The 19,675-nt window shown below is 39.6% G+C and overlaps 1 protein-coding gene across 3 annotated transcripts in view; it reads right to left on the reverse strand.

Annotated features, from left to right (window-relative positions):
- The window catches only part of NLN (neurolysin), an 89,385-nt gene extending 69,717 nt beyond the window's left edge, over positions 1-19,668 (reverse strand). For 2 of the 3 annotated variants that reach the window (XM_044772414.2, XM_014856356.3), the window contains exon 1: positions 19,470-19,603. In XM_044772414.2, coding sequence (XP_044628349.1) covers positions 19,470-19,510 — 41 coding nt within the window. In that variant the 5' untranslated portion in view covers positions 19,511-19,603. Of the gene's footprint in view, positions 1-19,469 lie in introns of all 3 variants that reach the window. The other variant, XM_044772406.2, reaches the window with a different exon arrangement.
- Positions 19,669-19,675: the final 7 nt, after the last annotated feature.

Here is a 19,675-nt window from a genome sequence, read left to right on the forward strand (position 1 = left end):
AAAGCCCCGATCTGCAAGTAGTGAAGATGATGCAGAGTAGATATAATGACATATATTGGATACTCAAGCATCCTGAATGTTGCCAATAATTTTTCTTCTGAATGGACTGCTGCACTGGGGCATCAGATTCAGTAGTGCTCCACAGTTACTGAGGCCTCCAGTTTGGGTACTTATTGCCCTGTAACAAAGGTAAGATTCTGATATTTGAGTCACTAGGGTTGCAGACAACAGCTTTTCATTTAAGGACCCTTTTTTTTTTTGGGTGAGGAAGACTGGCCAAGAGCTAACATCTGTTGCCAATCTTCCTCTATTTTATGTGGGATGCCCCCCCCCAGCGTGGCCTGACAAGCGGTGCTAGGTCTGTGAACCTAACACTACACCTGTGAATCCCAGAGCCCTGAAGCAGAGCGTGGGAACTTAACCACTGCACCACTGGCCCAGCGCCTAAGGACCTTTTAATTTGGCTTAGGATGGATGGAACTGTTTTATGAACAAAATGTTAGGTAAGTAAGTCAACTTTTACGAGTATACAGAGACTCACACTCTTAGCCAAAATTGTTACTTTTGGTGTCCTTTACTAGAATTAATGTCCAGAAATTGTTAACTTTTGATGTTCTTTAGTAGAATTAATATCTAGAAAGACCATTCTAGCTTGGTTTCTGAGTTTACAGGAAATATAATTAAGTATGATAAATGTATTTATATCTCTACCCATTCCCACCTTCTTTCTTAGTTTTTAAGAAAGATGTGTCCCCCAACCTATGGTCTTCAGTTTTTGAACCCCACAAATTTCCCACTTACTGTCTCCACTTCCTTGCCTATCACTAATTCTTCCACATTATTCCACTACAAGTGCTGGGGCAAAAGTCATTTTTCCTCTTTCCTAGTCCTTCTTTCACTTTTCTGACCATTTCTTCTCAGTCTCCTTTGCTGCCTTCTTCACCTGTATCCATTCAAAAAAGTTGGTGTTTCCCATGATTCCATCCAGATCTCTAGCTGGAGCTCTAGACCCACAGACGTCTTAAATGCCACATGTTCAAAACTTGATCTTTCTCATGAATTCCCAATCTCAATTTACTACTCTTGTCCTAAGCACCAATGTTAGAAACTTGTCACACATGTGAGTGATGCGTGTCATCATTACCCCTAATATTTCTTAAGAGCCTGTTAATGTGCTAGGCACTACACCAAGAGTTTACACACATTTTCTTATTTAATACTCCCAAGAAGCCAAGAGGCAGTATTATTAACTCAATTTTACCGGGCACACAGAGGTAAAGTAGCTTGCTCAGAGTCACACAGCAAGTGTGACTGACCACAGGCCTGTACTACAGAGCCCATATTCTTAACTGCTATGTTATTCTCAGGTTGCAGCATCGTATAAAACGAAAACATCGATTTCTCACCAACTGCACCTCCCCGATCTTCCACCCTGCTTACAATGGAAAGAGAATAAGTAGCTAAAGCATACACACTGACATCACTTGTCAGATCTGTTATCTATACCACTCCCTGAAGGATTGCTGCAAGGCCTGTGGAGGAGTGCCCCACTTAAGCTTTCATCCAGCTCTGAAAAACAGGCTATGTAGGCACGGGCAGCTTTTAGTCACCCATTTCCAAAGAGTGAAACCACTCAAACTGGGACAACCTGATGGCTCCCCTTGGCACCAAGCCTCCTTCTCTTCCAGAGCCCTTTGATGAACTGTTCTTAAGTCATCAGTAAACCACGTGACAAAGTGCACTCCTAGGAAGTAGCAAACACGTTCTCAAAGTATGTAGGCAAACAAACAATCTCCTTTTCTTGCACACGAGTTTCAGTTGAGGCACTCTAAGAAAACTTTCTATGTAACAAATGCTCGTTCTTGATTTTAGGGTGATTTCGCAGACAAGAGATATTGACTTGTTACCATTATCTGTGATTATGCCTACATTGCAGATTATATTACCCAAAAAAGGCTCATTATAAAGGGGTTTCCTATGAAGTAAATTAGTTGATTCAGTCATTCTTTCAGTAAATATTTACTGAGGTTACAAAGATGAATAAGACACAGTTATTGCCCTCTAGGAGCTTACAGACTTGTGAGGAAGAGACATAGAGACAGAGGAGAATATCGGGCAGCAAATTCTAAATGAATAAAGTGATGGGGAATTTATAGGACAAAGTAAGTAACCGCCTTGGGGAGGTACTTCTATATCTCTCACTCTACACAAACATACACACCCCTTCAGAACTTCGTTCTCTTTCTTTTATATCCTTCACATAAAATATTTTATGATTATTATTGATCTAGAGTATCATACTTTTATTTTATTTCAACTAGCATCTGTGGAAGGTCTTCTAAGTGTATTCCAGGAAATGTTACTCACAATGGCTACTTCTAACTTCTAAATGCCTTAAGTGCAATGTTTTAGGTCTATATGCCAATTGGTTACTTGCTCTATAACAATCTGTACTGAAAAATTTAAAAATCAAGATACTTCTCCTGAAGACTGTTTTGGTCTTTTTTTTTTTTTACCTGTAAGGAAAAAAAACCCCATAAGTTTATAAATTAAGCCCCTAGACGGTGCCTGGTACTCAGTAAACATTTGTTGAATGAATTAAAACCTGTGTGAATACTGAATGCCAGCCATGGACTGGTTGGAGATATCAGGAAGGCTGATTGATCTGCTCCCAGGTCACAGGAGGAACGAAGGAGACATTCTCCTTCTAAGTCCACTAGGATGTAATCTCTTTGAGAACATAGTCCATGTCTTAGTCACCTTTGTATTTCTTGGCAACTGCGGAAGAATATGTCAGCACACAGCATACATGTTGTAGCTGTTGAATCAATGAGTGTAGAAAAGTGACGAAAAATCTAAATTAGTGTTTCCTAGAATGACTACTGAGTTCAGCCCAAGACACCAGAAAATAAGGTGATAAAGCAATCAAGAGAAGGTGTTGAGACAATAAAGCTGTTGAAGAAAAGTAATTAAGTGAGGGATATATCATAAAGATACTTTGAGTCATGGAGAGATTATCTACAGAACACGCCAGTATACTTGGAAAGCAAAGTACTGCCATTCAACTGCTCTTGCTTCCACCTGCTGGTATAGGAAAGTAATTTTTTAGATTGGGCAGAAAATGCTTAGCAGCTCTAGAAAAACCTTTAAGAAAACATTGAACTTTCAAAGTGTTCTTACCAAGGTAACACAGCACACTTCCCATAAACAGCCACTCACAAAAACGTACATCACAAACTCAGGTACAAATGTGTTGAATACAGAGCAAAACTACCCTAAACATGGAGACATTCCAGTGGACTTTTTTCTGAGTAGCCTCCAGTGTCTGATAAAGCCAAAAGCATTATCCGTTCATTTTCTTTCATTGTACTGTCCTTTTTTTATACTCACAAAAGTAGCATTTAAATTTGATGACTAAAATGACCAGTGCAACTATAATGGTCCAATCTTGGTCTTATATAGTGAAAATATGTTACCTGTTTTGGAAACAGTGCCACACACAACCTCAGCTGTATACAACGTCCTGTATCAGTAAGGCTTAAAAGTAGAACTAATTATTTTACACAAAAGTTCCCCTAGGAATGAATAACGATTTACTTTCAATTCTTTCTTAAAATGTTAAGACCCATTTAAAAAAAGACAAAAAGGCAATCTTATTTTTAGATTTTGGAATGTAACGCAAGTAAGTTCTTGTTTCTAAATTTCATTGTAAATAAACGGGACTCTTCAAAGTCATCTTTTCCTAGAAACAGGAATAAAAATAAAAAGATATTAGAAATTGCTTAAGATCATATAAAGAAGTGTGTGGCAGTAGAAATATTTCTTAATATTTCTACTCTTGACAAATAGAATTTTAAGAAAGGATTCATATTACAAAGTTATAAAGAATTAAATAGAAAAATCTCAGGTTCTGAAAAACAAGAAACAGAAGATAATAGTCTAATTGATTTTCTCCTGTTTTTCTGTGTATAGGACAAATGGTTTAATAATCACAGGTTTTGGGGCCAGCCTGGTGGAGTAGCAGTTAAGTTAGTGCATTCTGCTTAGGCAGCCTGGGGTTCGCCGGTTCAGATCCTGGGTGCAGACCTACGCACTACTTATCAAGCTATGCTGTGGCAGGCGTGCCACACACAAAGCGGAGGAAGATGGGCACTAATGTTAGCTCAGGGCCAGTCTTCCTCAGCAAAAAGAGGAGGATTTGTGGCAGATGTTAGCTCAGGGCTAATCTTCCTAAAAAAAGAAAATTACAGGTTTTAAATAAATTTGTTATAAAATAATATGAAAGGATTTCTCTTCTTAAATCCTTTAACTGGCTTTAAGTAAAGCCCCCTGAGACCACAGAGCATCTACAATCAAGTGCTGCATCACAAATGAAATTAAGACTTCCTTAATAATTCATCAGTAAAGAGCCTACCCACACACATGGAAAACCACAACTCAAAAAAGACACTCCACTTTTATTTTTCTCTAGGAGGCTGAATAAATTGCTTCTGGCACATTTAATTGGTGTTTGGGGCATAGTTTTCAGAATTGAAATCCTGAGTAAATTACTCAGGAGAGAGACTTCTCTTTTCATTATTTAATACTTAGGCTTTTTTTTAGAGGGTGGGGGTGGTCACGGTCATCTACACATGGACATTTTGAGTGAATGATGATGCCTAAAACCTCATCCTCAGCCTAGCTAATAACTAGTTTGCTTTTCTTTTTAAAGACTGGTTGCAATAGGTATTTATTGTTTTTACATATGACAACAATATTGTGATTATGTATTTTCAAAAAATTTTTTTATCTCTTAGAGCTATATGCTGAAACACTTATGGTTAAAGTAATATAATGCTGGGCATATGTTTCAAAATAATTGGAGGAAGGAGAGTTATATGAACAAAGATTGGCTATGAGCTGACAATTTTTTTTTTTTGAGGAAGATTGGCCCTGAGCTAACATCTCTTACCAGTCTTCCTCTTTTCTTTTCTCTCCCCAAAGCCCCAGTACATAGTTGTACATCCTAGTTGTAAGTCATTCTAGTTCTTCTATGTGGGATGCTGCCTCAGCATGGCCTGATGAGCAGTGCGTAGATCCACACTCAGGATCCGAACCAGCGAAAGCCTGGGCCATGGGAGTGGAGCATGTGAACTTAACCCCTCAGCCACAGGGCCAGCCCCATGAGCTGACAATTTTGAAGGCTGGTGATGGGGAGGTTCACTATGCTAACTTCTTGACCTTTGTTTATGATTGAAAACTTACATAATAAAAAGTTAAAAAAATTAATAACTGGTCATGTGCCTAGCTCTAGTAGCTATTCCAAATTTAGACATGGTCTGAAAAACATATGAATTCAACATTAAACAACACTCATGCTGACAAGCATATTAAAAGGGATAATCAACGGAGCAAACACCATGGGGAAACGAGACCATAGGTAACAATAAATATATTCGACCAGTAAATGAAGATTCATAGATTCACAGCTGGAAGGGGTCTGAGAAATCAGCTAGTTCAAATCCTTTAATTTAGAATGAAGCCCAGCGATGTTGAGTCATGAGTAATAACTAAGCCCCGTGCTTCAGCATTTTACTCTATTGCAGATAAGAGTGAATGTTACATTATAAACAAATTATTAGAGAAGAGTCAAGAGATTCTGCTTCCTCATATATTTAAAATTTGAGGCTGACAACTCTGACCACAGCTGTCAGATGGCTGGCAGGCTACTTCGTCTGGTTATGAGTAAGCCTCTAGGTGCTGCTTGGCCCCTGCCACCCACCACTATCACCGTCATCAATAATAAGAACTATGTCAAATATTTATATAGCAGACACTGTTCTAAGTGCTTTACAAAAACTAACTCATTTAACCTTTCCAACAACACTGTGACACAGACTCTATTATTACCTCCATTTTTAGAGATGATGAAACTGAGGCACAGAGAGGTTAAATAACTTACCCAAGGTCACACAACTAGAAATGCCTAGTAACCCAGGCGGTCTTGCTCCAGAGTCAATGATGTTAAATACTACACTCTATCACCAATCACACCAATTACTTTGGGAGGTCTGCCACTCTTTTCAAGTTGCCCTCAGCTACTAACCTAACACCTCGTCAGTGTCTGCTACTCGCTGCTACTTGTCTTTATTCTCTCCCACCCTTGTTGAGAGACAGGCAGAGACATAATCAGAGGGCATGGCCCATGCAGCTGTGTGTCGACCCCTGCCATGTCCCAATTCTCCTGTTGGTCTGGCACAGCAACCCCTAAAAGCCAACTGCCATTTACATATTTGAGAATAAGTAAAGCAACAGACCTATTGGAGAAAGGAAAATAATGATAACACCTTGTATTTCTATAGTACTTTACGTACTTAGCAAATTTTGCCTCAAGATGATAAAAATGATTGCAAATTCTTTGACCTCCAATATATCAAAAGGCTACTCTTTAAAGCAGAGAAGAGAGTTTCCTCACCAATAAAAGCTAAAAGGCAGGTTTTTAAAAATTTCCTAACAAAGATGAAAGATGAATAATTACCATCTGAGGTCCTTTAGGTTTGGAAGCCACATTGAAAGCAAAGGAAAGCACCCACTTGAATAGAATACAAGGTCATTTACTTATGAAGTATTATTATGTCCTTGCACTGTGCTAAGGGTTTTCTACGCATTATCACATTTAATCCTCACCCTGCAGACGAAGAAACCGAGGCAGAGAAAGGTTGAGTTAATCACTTCAAAGTCACACAGCTAAGTAAGCGGCAGATACAGGATGTGAGCCAGGCAATTTTATTCCAGAGCCTGAAATCTTAACTATTCACTAAGCCGCCTCTTTTAACCTAAAAATGTTATGCTATTTTACATAAGCCAAGCTGCCGGTAACCAATAGAATAACATCGTTTCATAATGGGAGGTCACCCTAGACTGATTCTACTTCCTACAGCAGCCCCCACGAGGCTTGGTGGGAGGAGGGGGGAGTCTAAGATGATGACTACATGTCCACTTTGCATGGATATGAGTGACAGCTAGAGGATTCAGGAGGAGAAGCAGATTAGAATGCTTCTTTTTCTTTTTTGGGGGGGATGGTGGGGTGCGGGTTGGGGGAAATAGGAGCTTTACATGCATTCAGTTTTAAACTGAGTTTGTAATGCCAGTAAAATATCCAAGTGGAGATGTGTTGTAGGCATTTGGTGCTCAGGAGAAAGTGAGCACAGAGCTAGTTGCTAAAGATGTAAGATGAATAAGTGAATAAGGCCTCAAGAAACTTACTGGCTAGTATGGCAGAGAAACACATTAGAATTAATTTAGCAAATACTTACTGATCACTTATGTTACCAGACACAGAAAATGGCAATGCAGTGTTGTAAATGCAATTAGAGTTACATACAAGATGCTATAGTTGGATAGAGGAACAATACTGAACTCAGACTGGGGAGTCAGAAAAAGCTTCCTGGAGAGGGGGCATGAATAGGAACTACCCAGGAAAGGAGTGGGGAGATGTGTGGAGAAGCATAAAAACAAGCCTGGAATAGTGAACAGAAGAGCAAAGGCCCATTTTCAACCACTGCGATGGGTATTCCAGGAATTACAGCAATCTGGAAGTTAAAAATGGGAATTAGAGCGAGATGAGCCTGGAGAGGTTGATAGGCAAGATTCCGTGGGTTTTGTATTTCATGCTAGAGAGCTTAAGCTTTGTCCATAGGTAATGGGAAGCCTTGAGTGAGTGGGCGAGGTTTGTATTTAGCTAGGCACTCTGGTAACGGTGGGAAGTGCAGAAGGTCAATTTTGGGAAGCAAAGGAGACCAGGTAGAAGACTTCAATAATCCAGATGAACAATTAGAATTAAAAGTGGTAGTAGGAGTGGGGGAGAAAACAATGGATTCAAAAAATATTCAAGAGGTAAAATTGGCAGGACTTTGTGAAAGACAGGATGGCGTAGATTTTAGTTTAGGTGAGAGAATGGATGGCAACACTACTGCTGAAACACAGCAAATTTACCATTGCAAATAGAAAATGCAAGAGCAAGGTCAGGTTTGGGGAAATATTACTAGGTGAGTTTCAGACACGTTAAGTTTTGAGTGCTTGTGAGATATGCCAGGTGCGGAAATGCGGTGATGTGGCAGTTGGATGCATGAACCTGGAGACTACACAAGGGCTCTGGGTGGGAGACACAGATACAGATGTCTTCAGATGTACAATTCTTAGAATGGACTGGGACATCTAAGGGCACTATGTAGATAAGCACAGAGAGGGAGTCTGGAAAAATAGGGAAATGGCATACTAGCTGGATTGAGGGAATATTCCAGACAGGAGGGTGTGTGTAGAAGAGAATTCAGTATGTACATAGGCTCAAGGAAAGGAAACAGAAGAGAGATTTATGGTAGAAGTTGAGAAAAGAAACTTGAGAAAAACCAAGCACTAGAGGGGCAGGTGTCAGGGAAAGGAAGCTTGAAAGAAATCTGAGGAATGCTCACAGTAGAGGAAAATTAGGAATTTGTCTCTCTGGAAGTCAAGAAAGAACGTGTGGCCAACAGTGTAAATGTTATGTGGAGATATGTAAATGTTTGCAAAGCAGGACTGGAAAGTATCCATTGGATTTGGCAACTGACACCCAAGACTTAAAGTGTCATCTGATTAGTGATTCTTTCCTCTCTGTTCTTTAGCAGCCACTTCAATCTGCTAACTCATAACTGAACCTGGAAACAAGGCTGTAAGTTTCTCCCATGCGCTGCTCTTACATCATCCTGCTCTCATTCATTTGGCTTAAACACAGGACTTCATATTGACTACTACTAAGACTCTCCTTACTAGAATGGTGTTCTAGTGAGTTGAGATCCTCTGGAACTTCAATTTTTTACCTTTACTTAGAGTCACCTGCAAATTTTGATCAATAGATCATCTATATTCTCCCCCAGTCACTGATAATGCATTTGTGACTTTCAATATCCACATATAGTCAGTTCTTAATTATCCATTTCCTTAAGACTACTTTTTTCTATCTTGAATGGAAGGGAGGAAATTATAAGTTACTATGTACCTACTTGGTATCCAGCTCTGTGCTAGACATTTTTCAGATACATTAGTTCCTGCAATCCTTACAAAAATTATGAAAGGTAGTTAATGTTACCTCTATTTCACGGTTGAAGAAATTGAGGCTTAGTAAGATTACACAAGCATTTGTCTGCCTCCAAAGCCATGTGGTTTGCACATTCCCTCTTTTTTTTCTTTTTGTGAGGAAGATTGGCCCTAAGATAACATCTGTTGCCAATCGTCCTTGTTTTTTTCCCTCCCCATAGTTGTATATCCTAGTTGTAGGTCACTCTAGTTCTTCTACGTGGGATGCCACCACAGCATGGCTTGATGAGTGGTGTGTAGGTCTGTGCCCAGGATCTCAACCAATGAACCCAGTGCCACCGAAGTGGAGCACACAAACCCAACCACTCAGCCACGGGGCTGGCCCCTGCACATTCCCTTTTGTTGTTGTTGTTGTTGTTGTAAATCTCCATACACTGAGCTTTGTTTTTTTCCAGCTTTATTGAGATACAATTCACACAGAGCATTAGATAAGTTTAAGCTGTAGCACATTCTCTTTCTTGGAGTCACTTCATTAGTTTTTAGCACGTTTGCCTTGGACACTCAACTTACTCAATGTGGCTAATTCTAAATTCTGTAAGTAAGTCTGTGGAGAAGAGAACATTCTCCCCTTATCCTCACATGTTCAAGGGCCAGTTATGGCTTCACTCCTTCCTTTTGTCCTGGAAGTAATCCCTTCCTTCCCGGAACTCCCATATCAATTTCTCCATTACTCTCTGTGGTACTTATCACCTTCTATCTTGTATTCTAACGATTTCTGTATGTGCTTTATCATCGAGGCTGCATTGCCCTGGCCTTTTAAGAAACGTCAAAATAAAAAACAGCCCTTATAAAGTCTACTTATGCATTTATTATACAAGTATTCTTGAGGCTACTATGCACTGCATTTACTCAGTTTCCCCATATACAATGCATCTACATGATAACTTTATCTCACAAACAGTACCAGGAAACACTCTATTCCCAATAATTCTTAAGAATGTGTTTTCCCTGTGCCCTGATTGCCTGAAAGCTCAGAGTAAAACTCTGGACCCAATTAAAACCAGGCCGACCTTAATGTTCCTTCTAATTTTTGCCTAATATTCTTTTCCCTTTATTTTATTAATCTTAAAGTGTACTTTTTAGGTAAGCAATCACAAATTAATTTTGGTAAAGAGGGGAGTATAAAATAAATTTCAACAAACAAGTAATAGCAACCTCAGTGCCTTGCAAATAAGATCTAAGTTTGCTTTACACATCTGTCCTCGTGGTAGCTAGCACAGTCCCTGGCATGCGGTAATGGTACTTTAATATTTGTGGCACAAGTGAATGAAGATTTGGAACTGATACATAGCTTTCAATCAGGCACATTCTACTACCCACCATTTCTGTAACTTTACAATTTTCCAAACTCATTAAAAACACGTTTGATGAGCTTTTATACACCTTACTGAGTAGGCTTGGATCCTTTTTGCCATTCCAAGGAAGTTTTTCTTATTTTTACTCCCCTGTAGCTACTTCTGTAGAGTTGTGGAATATAGTACTTATAGCATTTATAGGCCCTAGATCTAACAGAGCAGGCACGTGATGCGTTCCAGGATGTGAATCCAGCAACACGGCTTCTCTGGGGTCTCCTGGGTACTTTTTCACCAGGTAGGGCAAGCTGCATGTCATTACCTTCAGGGTCTGACCAACAAGTATTCCTGCTTCTCTCAGGATTATGTGTTTCCCCAGTCTCAAGTCATAAAAGCCCAGGGAATCTGGCTTCCCTGCCCTACGCTGACTTCAGGCCCACTCATGAGAAGTCTGCCTTCTGTTCTTTCTCAGCTTGGCTGCTTCTGACCCACTACTTCAGAGATTGGCACCTCCTTCAATTTCTTCCATATCCAGGTTGACATATTTAGAATGTTCTTTGTTCCCAGAGTATTCATTAACTAGACTATGAGTGTACAGATTCACCAACTGGGTCTTAAGGCACCAAGTTATTGTTTGAATGCCCCCAGCGATGACAAGGGAACATGACAATCATTCTGTTAATGTACGGCTTTTCTTCTGCCTCACACCCACCCAGTGTACACTCAAAATTTCTATGTATCTGTTGGTTAAGTTAGCTTCCTACTGCATATTACTCTACTTTGTAATTTTTTATCATACAATTAGGTCTAAGTTAATACTTAGACATAGTAATTCTCCCTGGCAACTTTTTTTTTTTTTTGCATAAGGAAATTTGCAATGAGCTATTTCATATAGGGTTTGAAAGGTTTAGTCTCTACTGAAAGTTATACCTGTCATTGTCAATATCAAAATGCCTAACCTAGGCCTATACTCCTTAGACATGAGCAATGAATGCTGAATTTTCAGTTATTTTCACTGATGACATCTTTTCATCCATCCATTCAATAAATTCATTTATTAAGCATCTACTATGTGAACACCACCATGTTAAGTGTTGGAGATACAGAAGTGCACAACAACAAAAAACAGGCTCCTGATCTCAGAAAACTTCCCAGCTAAGTGGGGAAGACAAACACTATTAATAGTAATGTCCATGCAATGGAAGCACTTACAGCATTCAGGGGGACCACATTTAGTGGGAGTCAAAGTTCACCCTGAGGAACTGCAAGCAAAGATGATATTGACAGCACTTATCACAATCTAACTATTTTAGAGATTTGTCTGATTATTCTCTGACTCCCTGAATAGCGGGAGGGCATGAACCCATGGAGGCAGCGAGAATTTCTGTCTCGTCCACAGCTGTATCTCAGAGTTTAGCTCAGTGGCTGGCATAGATAAAATACACTAGAAATACGTTTTTGGAAGGGAAATCAAACGAAATTTATCTAGAATATATAAAGAGTGCTTAAATTCAATATGAAAAAATAACCCAATAGGAAAACAGAGAGAAGACACAAACAGGCATGAAACACAAATAGCAAATAATCATAAGAACATGCTTGGGGGCCATCCCGGAGGCGCAACGGTTAAATTCACATGCTCCGCTTCTTCGAGGCCAGGGGTTCGCTGGTTCAGGTCCCGGGAGTGGACATGGCGCTGCTTGGCAAAAGCCATGCTGTGGTAGGCGTCCCAAGTATAAAGTAGAGGAAGATGGGCATGGGTGTTAGCTCAGGGCCAGTCTTCCTCAGCAAAAAGAGGAGGATCGGCAGTAGTTAGCTCAGGGCTAATCTTCCTCAAAAAACAAAAAAAAAACCCAGAACATGCTCAAACTCATTAGTAAACATGGCAGTACATACAAAAACCAAGAGATACCATTTTACAAGCATCAGATTGGCAAATAGTCTGACACCAAGAGTTGCTGAGGATGGAGGATCAATGGCTACTCATGAACACCACACAAGGAGAGGGAGTAAATTAGCATTATCACTTTAAAAGAGAATTGGACATCATTTGGTAAAGTTGAGAGTGTATACATCTCAAAACCAGCAATTCTTTCTTAGGTCTATACCCTTGCACATACACATCAGGAGAAATTACAAGAATATTCACAGCAATATTTCTCATAACAGCAAATAACTGGTAACAACCCAATACTCATTGACAAGAAAAAAGATAATAAATTTTGGAATGGTCACACAACGAAAGATCTTACCACAGTATAAATGAACCATAGACACAGGAAACTAGTTTCATCACGTGAAACCAAACCATATGTTGTTTAGGGAAACAGGTTTGTGGTAACATCATAAACAAAAGCAAGAGGACAATAAATGTAAATTCAAGAGAGTGGTTATCTCTTGGATGAGGAGAAGGTATATGGTTGGAGAGGGGCACACAAGAGACTTCAAAGGTACTAGAAATATCCTTTTAGATATATAGATGCCCTTTTTCATTCTTTTAACTATATATTATACATATATAATACTTTTTGCATATAATATATCATAACTTTTTTTGGGGGAGGTGAGGAAGATTGGCCCTGAGCAAACACCTGTTGCCAACCTTCCTCTTTTTTTTTTTTTTGCTTGAGGAAGACTGGCCCTGAGCTAACATCTGTGCCTATCTTCCTCTATTTTTATGAGGGTCATCGCCACAGCAAGGCTTGACGAGTGCTGTAGGTCCACAGCTGGGATCTAAAACCACGAACCCAGGCCACTGAAGCTGAGCCCTCTGAACTTAACCACGAGGCCAGCCCCTCATAATAACTTTTAAGATGAATGACAAATAGTAGGCAGGCTGTGGAAAGGTAGGAGAAGAGAATGTTCTAAATAAGGGATCAGCGTATGCTAGTTTAAGGCCAGGAGATGAGGACGTGAACTCTCTGGCTGAAACACTGAGTCCACGGAGTGAGAGGAGAAGCTGGGAGAGCCAAGTAGTGGTCAGACTGTATAGGGATTTATAAGCCAGATGAAAGAGTTTTGATTTTATCCTAAGGTTAAGGGCAAACCAAAGAAGAATTTTAAACTGAAGAGTGACACGTCACTTTTGCATTTCACAAAGATCTCTGTTTTCGTCAGGAAAGTATATTAGTAGGAAGCAAAAAGTAAGGCTGGGACCCGTGATAAGGATTTGGATTATAGCAGTGGAACTGTGAATAGAGAAAAGAGAAGAAAATTGAAGACCTGGTAGCTGATGGAAAAGGTAGAAATAAAGAAAAAGGCCAGAAACAGGTCCCAGTCTTTTGACTTGGATAACTGGTGATGTTCACTGGGACAGAGAACAATGGCAAAATGAGCAGATTCATAAGGAAATGTTGTAAATTTAGTTTAGGATAAGGTGATATTGAGATTAAACAATAACATAACAGGTGCTCAATAAATATTTATAAAATGAAAAAGTGACTGAATATGAGACCTCCAAAAGGAACTGTCCAGTTGGTAGGTGGAATCTAATATCATTCATCTACTTCTCTTTTAAATAAATAATTTGTATTTCTCCATGCTATACCTTGCCAGACTAGAGCCTCATCTAGTCAAGGCTGAACAACTACAGAACATGCCTTTCTAACACAGAGCTTGCCATATGCATATGCACCCAATAAACATCAATTTCCTTGGCTTGCATATTTAATCTAGGTGCTTCTCCCCATGGAAGTTCTGTGCTGTATCTTTTTTTTTTTTTGAGGAAGATTAGCCCTGAGCTAACATCTGCCAATCCTCCTCTTTTTGCTGAGGAAGACTGGCCCTGAGCTCACATCCGTGCCCATCTTCTTCTACTTTATATGTGGGATGCCTGCCACAGCATGGCTTGCCACACGGTGCCATGTCCACACCCGGGATCCGAACTGGCGAACCCTGGGCCCCAGAAGTGGAACGTGCACACTTAACTGCTGCGCCACCAGGCCAGCCCCTGTGCTGTGTCTTACCAAAGAGGTAATAATACTTAAGTTGAGAAAGTACTGGGATGTTTCCGTCCAAAACCAGGGGTGAAGAACAATTTTTTAAAAATCCTCCTTTAGAACTTTTAAAATCCATTTTTACAGATAATCTCAGTCTAGCCTTTGATACTTGTAACTTAAAACCTTTTCTTTATTAGTCAAACTATTTTTCTTGTACCATTGTCCTAAAATTTGGGGGTTTCTATTTACTGGATTTGGGGAGGCAATTTCAACTTCATTTAATTACAGTCAGATACATAAATATTATTAAACTTATGAAGGACTGTAGTTTAATTTGTCTGACTTTCTAAGACTTCCCACATGAATAAGTTTTCACATCAGAAAACTAACAGCATTTTGCTCTCTAGATCACAAGTCCTGAATTTTTGTTAAGGAATTATACTCACCAAATAAAAACTCAAAAAACATATTCCACTTATCAAATTGGTGAGGATAAAAAAAAATTAAAATGCTCAGTGTTGGTAAAGGTATAGGAAACTAGCATTTACATACTTTGCTGGTAAGAGTATAATTTGGTAGAAGCTTTTTGGAGGAGAATATGATAGTAAGTACCAAAGGCCTGGAAGATATGCATGCCCTTTGATGTACAAATTCCATTGCTAAGAATTTATGCTAAGGAAAGAATTAAAGATTTAGAAAAAGATTAACACCAGGAATGTTTATCTAAGCACTGTTACTCATAGCATGAAGTGGAAATAGTTGACATGTCCAAAAGTAGGGATTAATTGTCATATATCCCTCAAATGGACTACAATGTAGGTGTTTATATTACGGAAGGGTGTTTATATTACATAAAAATTATAATAAGTATGGCATAACCTTATATTTGTAAAAAAAAGTCTACATGTAGAAAAGATTTTGGAAGCTGTTACTTGGTTTTTCTGGATGAGTGAATTGTGAATATTTTCTTTTGCTTGTCAATATTTTTTAAGTTTTCTATAATGAAGATGCATTGCTGTCATCATTTTAAAAACCAAGCATTTTTTTTTAATTGAAAAAGGAAACTAGGGCTATTACAGCCAAAATTTGGACTAAATACTGTTGAATCATCTTTCTCATTTGTTTTTTTGACCATGCCATCTATCCCTCACTCTATAATCTACATTAGATTTTGCTTGGCTCACATGCTGTGCAGTCTGGCTGAGGTAAGAGGGGAAATTCTCCTGGTTTAATTTCTACGGCAACAAGAGTTGAAAGAAACCTTAGATATCATTTAGTCTAGTCCTTTTCATTTTACAAAAGAAGAAACTCCAGGGAGATCAAGTGATTTACTTAAGGTCACAAGGTTAGTTGAACAGCAAGTACAATCCAACCTTCAGATTCCGGGTCCACTTATTCCCAAGAAATTGGCTTAATACTTCCCATCAATGATCCTGGCTGCCAAGCTAGCTTTGCGAAGGGGAAATAGCAACTCTGCCAACTGGAAACCCCAAGAGAAATCATAAGTCAGTGAGGCAAAAACCTAGTTACTCTTTTACTACTAAAATCAACTCTCAAGTATCAGAAAAAACAGAAAAAATATACGAAGAGAACAGAGAGGGCCTTCCATGATGTCTAGTATGGACTCCTTTTGGAGGATACGGATTTTGAAACAAAGGATGCAGATTCTGTGACTAAGTCACTCACAAGTGCCCTAGGTTAATGACTACTACTATATATGTGATTTACAGCGATATATGCCCTTAAATAACAAAATAGTTGATATATTTATGGTAGATTTGCAGTTTCTAACAAGGTAATGATTATATGGCTTTTTACATATTTATTTTCCTCCATGCATAAACAAAGAATCTGAATAACACGTATCAGTGGTTCTCAAAATGTGGTCTGCAATCCTTGGGGGTGGTGGTATGGGGAAGGCTCCTTGAGACCATTTCAAGAAGTCTGTGAAGTATTATTTCATAATACTACTAAGACTTTATTCACCTTTTTCCCTTGGTCAACATTTGCACTGATGGTGAAAAGCAATGGCAGATAAAATTGTTGGCACCTTATAACAAATACAGGCAGTGGCACCAAACCGTCCTAGCCGTCATTATATTCTTCATGCTAAAAACAACGTCAATTTCACTTTAGGATGTCCTTGATGAAACAGTAAAAATTATTAATTTTATTAAACCTGAATCATTGAATATATATGCGTGGCAAAGTATGCATAACGCACTCCTGCTGCACACCTGAGCACAACGGTTGTCCAGAGAATCTGGTCATCCAAATCAAAAGCACTTGTGCAACTGATTGAATTGTGAGCTGAAATAGCTCCTTTTTCATGAAACATCATTTGTACTTGAAAAAAATGACAAACTATGGTTATTCAGACTTAACTATTTGGCAGAAATTCTCTCAAAAATGTAACAAAGTGAGCCATCAGTTCAAGAAAAACAACTGATAGTATTTGTTACCAATGATAAAATTTCAGCTTTCTAATGAAAATTCAAATTTTGAAAAATTGTATCTTCCACCCTGAGTTTGCCAGCTTCCTAATACTTGAAGACTTTTATGATGAGATGGATGATGATATTAAGAAATATGATTGTTTGATACTATATAATGATATGTGTCAACATGAGGAAAATCTGTATAACACAGTCAACCAGGGTTTTCCAAATGACCAATGTTTGAAATTACAAGATCCATTCAAAGTATAAGACAGACCCATGGATTTAAATGTAACAGAGCAAGAAAAGTACATTGATAGTTTCATATTTCACACTGCCACTAACCTTTAAGAAACTAACACTTGTTAAACTTCGATGTGATACTAAAGAATAGCCATGATTTTCTAAAAAAAAAAAGCTGATAAAATACTTCTTTTCCAACTACATATGAGTGAGAGGTGAGATTTTCTTTATCTTCTTAAATCAAAACAAAACACTGCAACAGATTAAATGCACAAGCAGATGCAAGAATCCAGCTATCTTCTATTAAGTCACACACTTACTTTGCAAAAGTGCGAAACAATGCCACTGCTAGGAGTTTTTATAAAAAAACAAAACCAGAAAACAGGTGTTGGTGAAGATGTGGAGAAACTGGAACCCTTGTGCACTGCTGATGGGAATGTAAAATGTTACAGCTGCTGTGGAAAACAGTATGGTGGTTCCTCAAAACATTACACATAGAATTACCATATGATCCAGTACCTCCACTTCTAGGTAGATATCCCTAAAAATTGAAAGCAGATACTCAAACAGATATGTGCCCACCAATGATCACAGCAGCATTATTCAAAACAGCCAAAAGGTGGAAACAACCCAGATGTCCATGGATGGATGAATGGCCAAACAAAATGCGGTATATCCATACAGTGGAATATAATTCAGCCTTAAAAAGGAAGGAAATTCTGACACATGCTACAACATGGATAAACCTTAAAAACATTATGCTGAGTGAAATACACCAGTCACAAAAGAACAAAAATTGTATGATTCTACTTGTAGGGGGTGCCTGAAATAGTCAAATTCAAAGAGACAGAAAAAATAGTAGTTACCAGGGACTGGGAGAGGGGATAATGAGATATTTTAATGGGTACAGAGTTTTGGTTTGGGGTGATGAAAGAAGTTCTGCAGATGGATAATGGTAATGGTTACACAACATGCAAATATACTTAATGCCACTAAATTGTGTGCTTAAAAATGATTAAAATGGTAAATTTTATGATATGTGTATTTCACCACAATGAAAAAAAACTGAAAAAAAATACATTGCCACTCTTCTCACTGTTTTTGGGGGGGGAGGAGTTTGGAAAATAGTTATTTTTCATTAAAAATTTTATTTATGCGTGTAATGAATTTATCACTGTTTTTTAAATAAACTAATAAATACTTAAAAAATCTCCCAGTTTTCATTTCTAACACAGTAAATATGGAAAGCTAGAACCCCCATAAACAAAAGCTCTTAGGTCCTCAGTAATTTTTGAGAGGTAAAGGGGTCCTGAGACTAAAAAGTTTGAGAACTGCTGTCTTACACGAAATTTATTCTCTCTTCTCACACCTGCCTCATGTTAAGATTTTCACTTATTGGTATAGCTTCATTTGACAGTTATATCACTTGCAGCCTGCAGACTGACAGGACAGTCTCAAATATGGTCAAAATCATCACATTAACGCCTTATAATTACTACCGTCCCCGGATGCACCATAACTACGAGGACTGAGCAACACAAAGCCCCCACACAGACGCGTGGCAATGCACAATAGAAAACTGTTAGGAAGCTTAAATACTGATATGTCCCAAAGTAGTTTTATAAGGACCCAGCAAGAAGCGCACATTTCCTCTTTTCTGTTGGAGCTTCATTCGGATTTACAATTCAAGGCTAGATTTGGGAACGAGGGTGGTGGCAGCATTGTTTCTGAAAACCACTCCATCCAGTGTATCCGTGCAAAGAATTTAATTCTCTCACCATCTTGCTACTGGTCTGTTGCAGAGGGGTGTGGTTAGGGAGCCAGGAAGCAATCCAAAACAGCAGCTGAGGCTCCCCAAACCGTGTCCAGGCAATAATTTCTTCCATTTGGGGCCAAGTTAATTTGCCCCGGCAAGAGGCCGAATGTTTTATGCGGAGAAGGTAAATAAAAGGGAAATTAGAAAGCATGGACGAAATAAGCTGCAAAACCATAGCGGTTTCATCTTGTGTGGATGTTAAACGATTTGTATGCTAATAATGTGCATAAGGGGCAAAAGAGAATTGTTATTCCTGAGTCTACAGCTGTGGCACTTTCAATGACAAGTCTGTAGGTCTGGACGGGGATGAAAGTCAAATAATTTTCTTATCCGGACCATCTTTCCGCATTCCTTTCGGGTCGGGCCTGTGACCCGTCTCGCTGACTGCAGCTGAGGCAGTCCCAAACAAAGGGGAATGGATGCCCTCCCGAGGGAGCGCAGGAGGGAAAGGTGGCCCCAAGTTCCCGCGCCAGGTGTCCCTGCGGGTAGACCTTGCGGGCGGCGGGGAGGGAGGGTCCCAGGAGCGCCGTAGGGGTGCGGTCGGGAAAGGTTGCGCCGGGGCGACCGGCACTGACCGGGCCGAAGACCCGGCCCTACCCGCGGCCAAGGTTAACCCGCGCACGGGGGGTACCTGTGAAGGCCTCGCACTGCCGAAAGGCACTGGGCGATCATGGGAGCGCAGAGGCGGCGGCTGCGGACGCGTCGTCTGCCCGTTCGGGGGTGGAGGAGGCGGGGCGCCCGGGAGCCGGGAGGCAGCCCGGCGGAGGAGGCGACAGCGGCGGCGGCCGGGCCCGCGGCCTCCCACGTGCGGCAGCCCCACGCCGGCGCCCGCTTCAG

Source organism: Equus asinus, chromosome 10 (assembly GCF_041296235.1).
Source record: "Equus asinus isolate D_3611 breed Donkey chromosome 10, EquAss-T2T_v2, whole genome shotgun sequence".
Classification (NCBI taxonomy): Eukaryota; Metazoa; Chordata; class Mammalia; order Perissodactyla; family Equidae; genus Equus; species Equus asinus.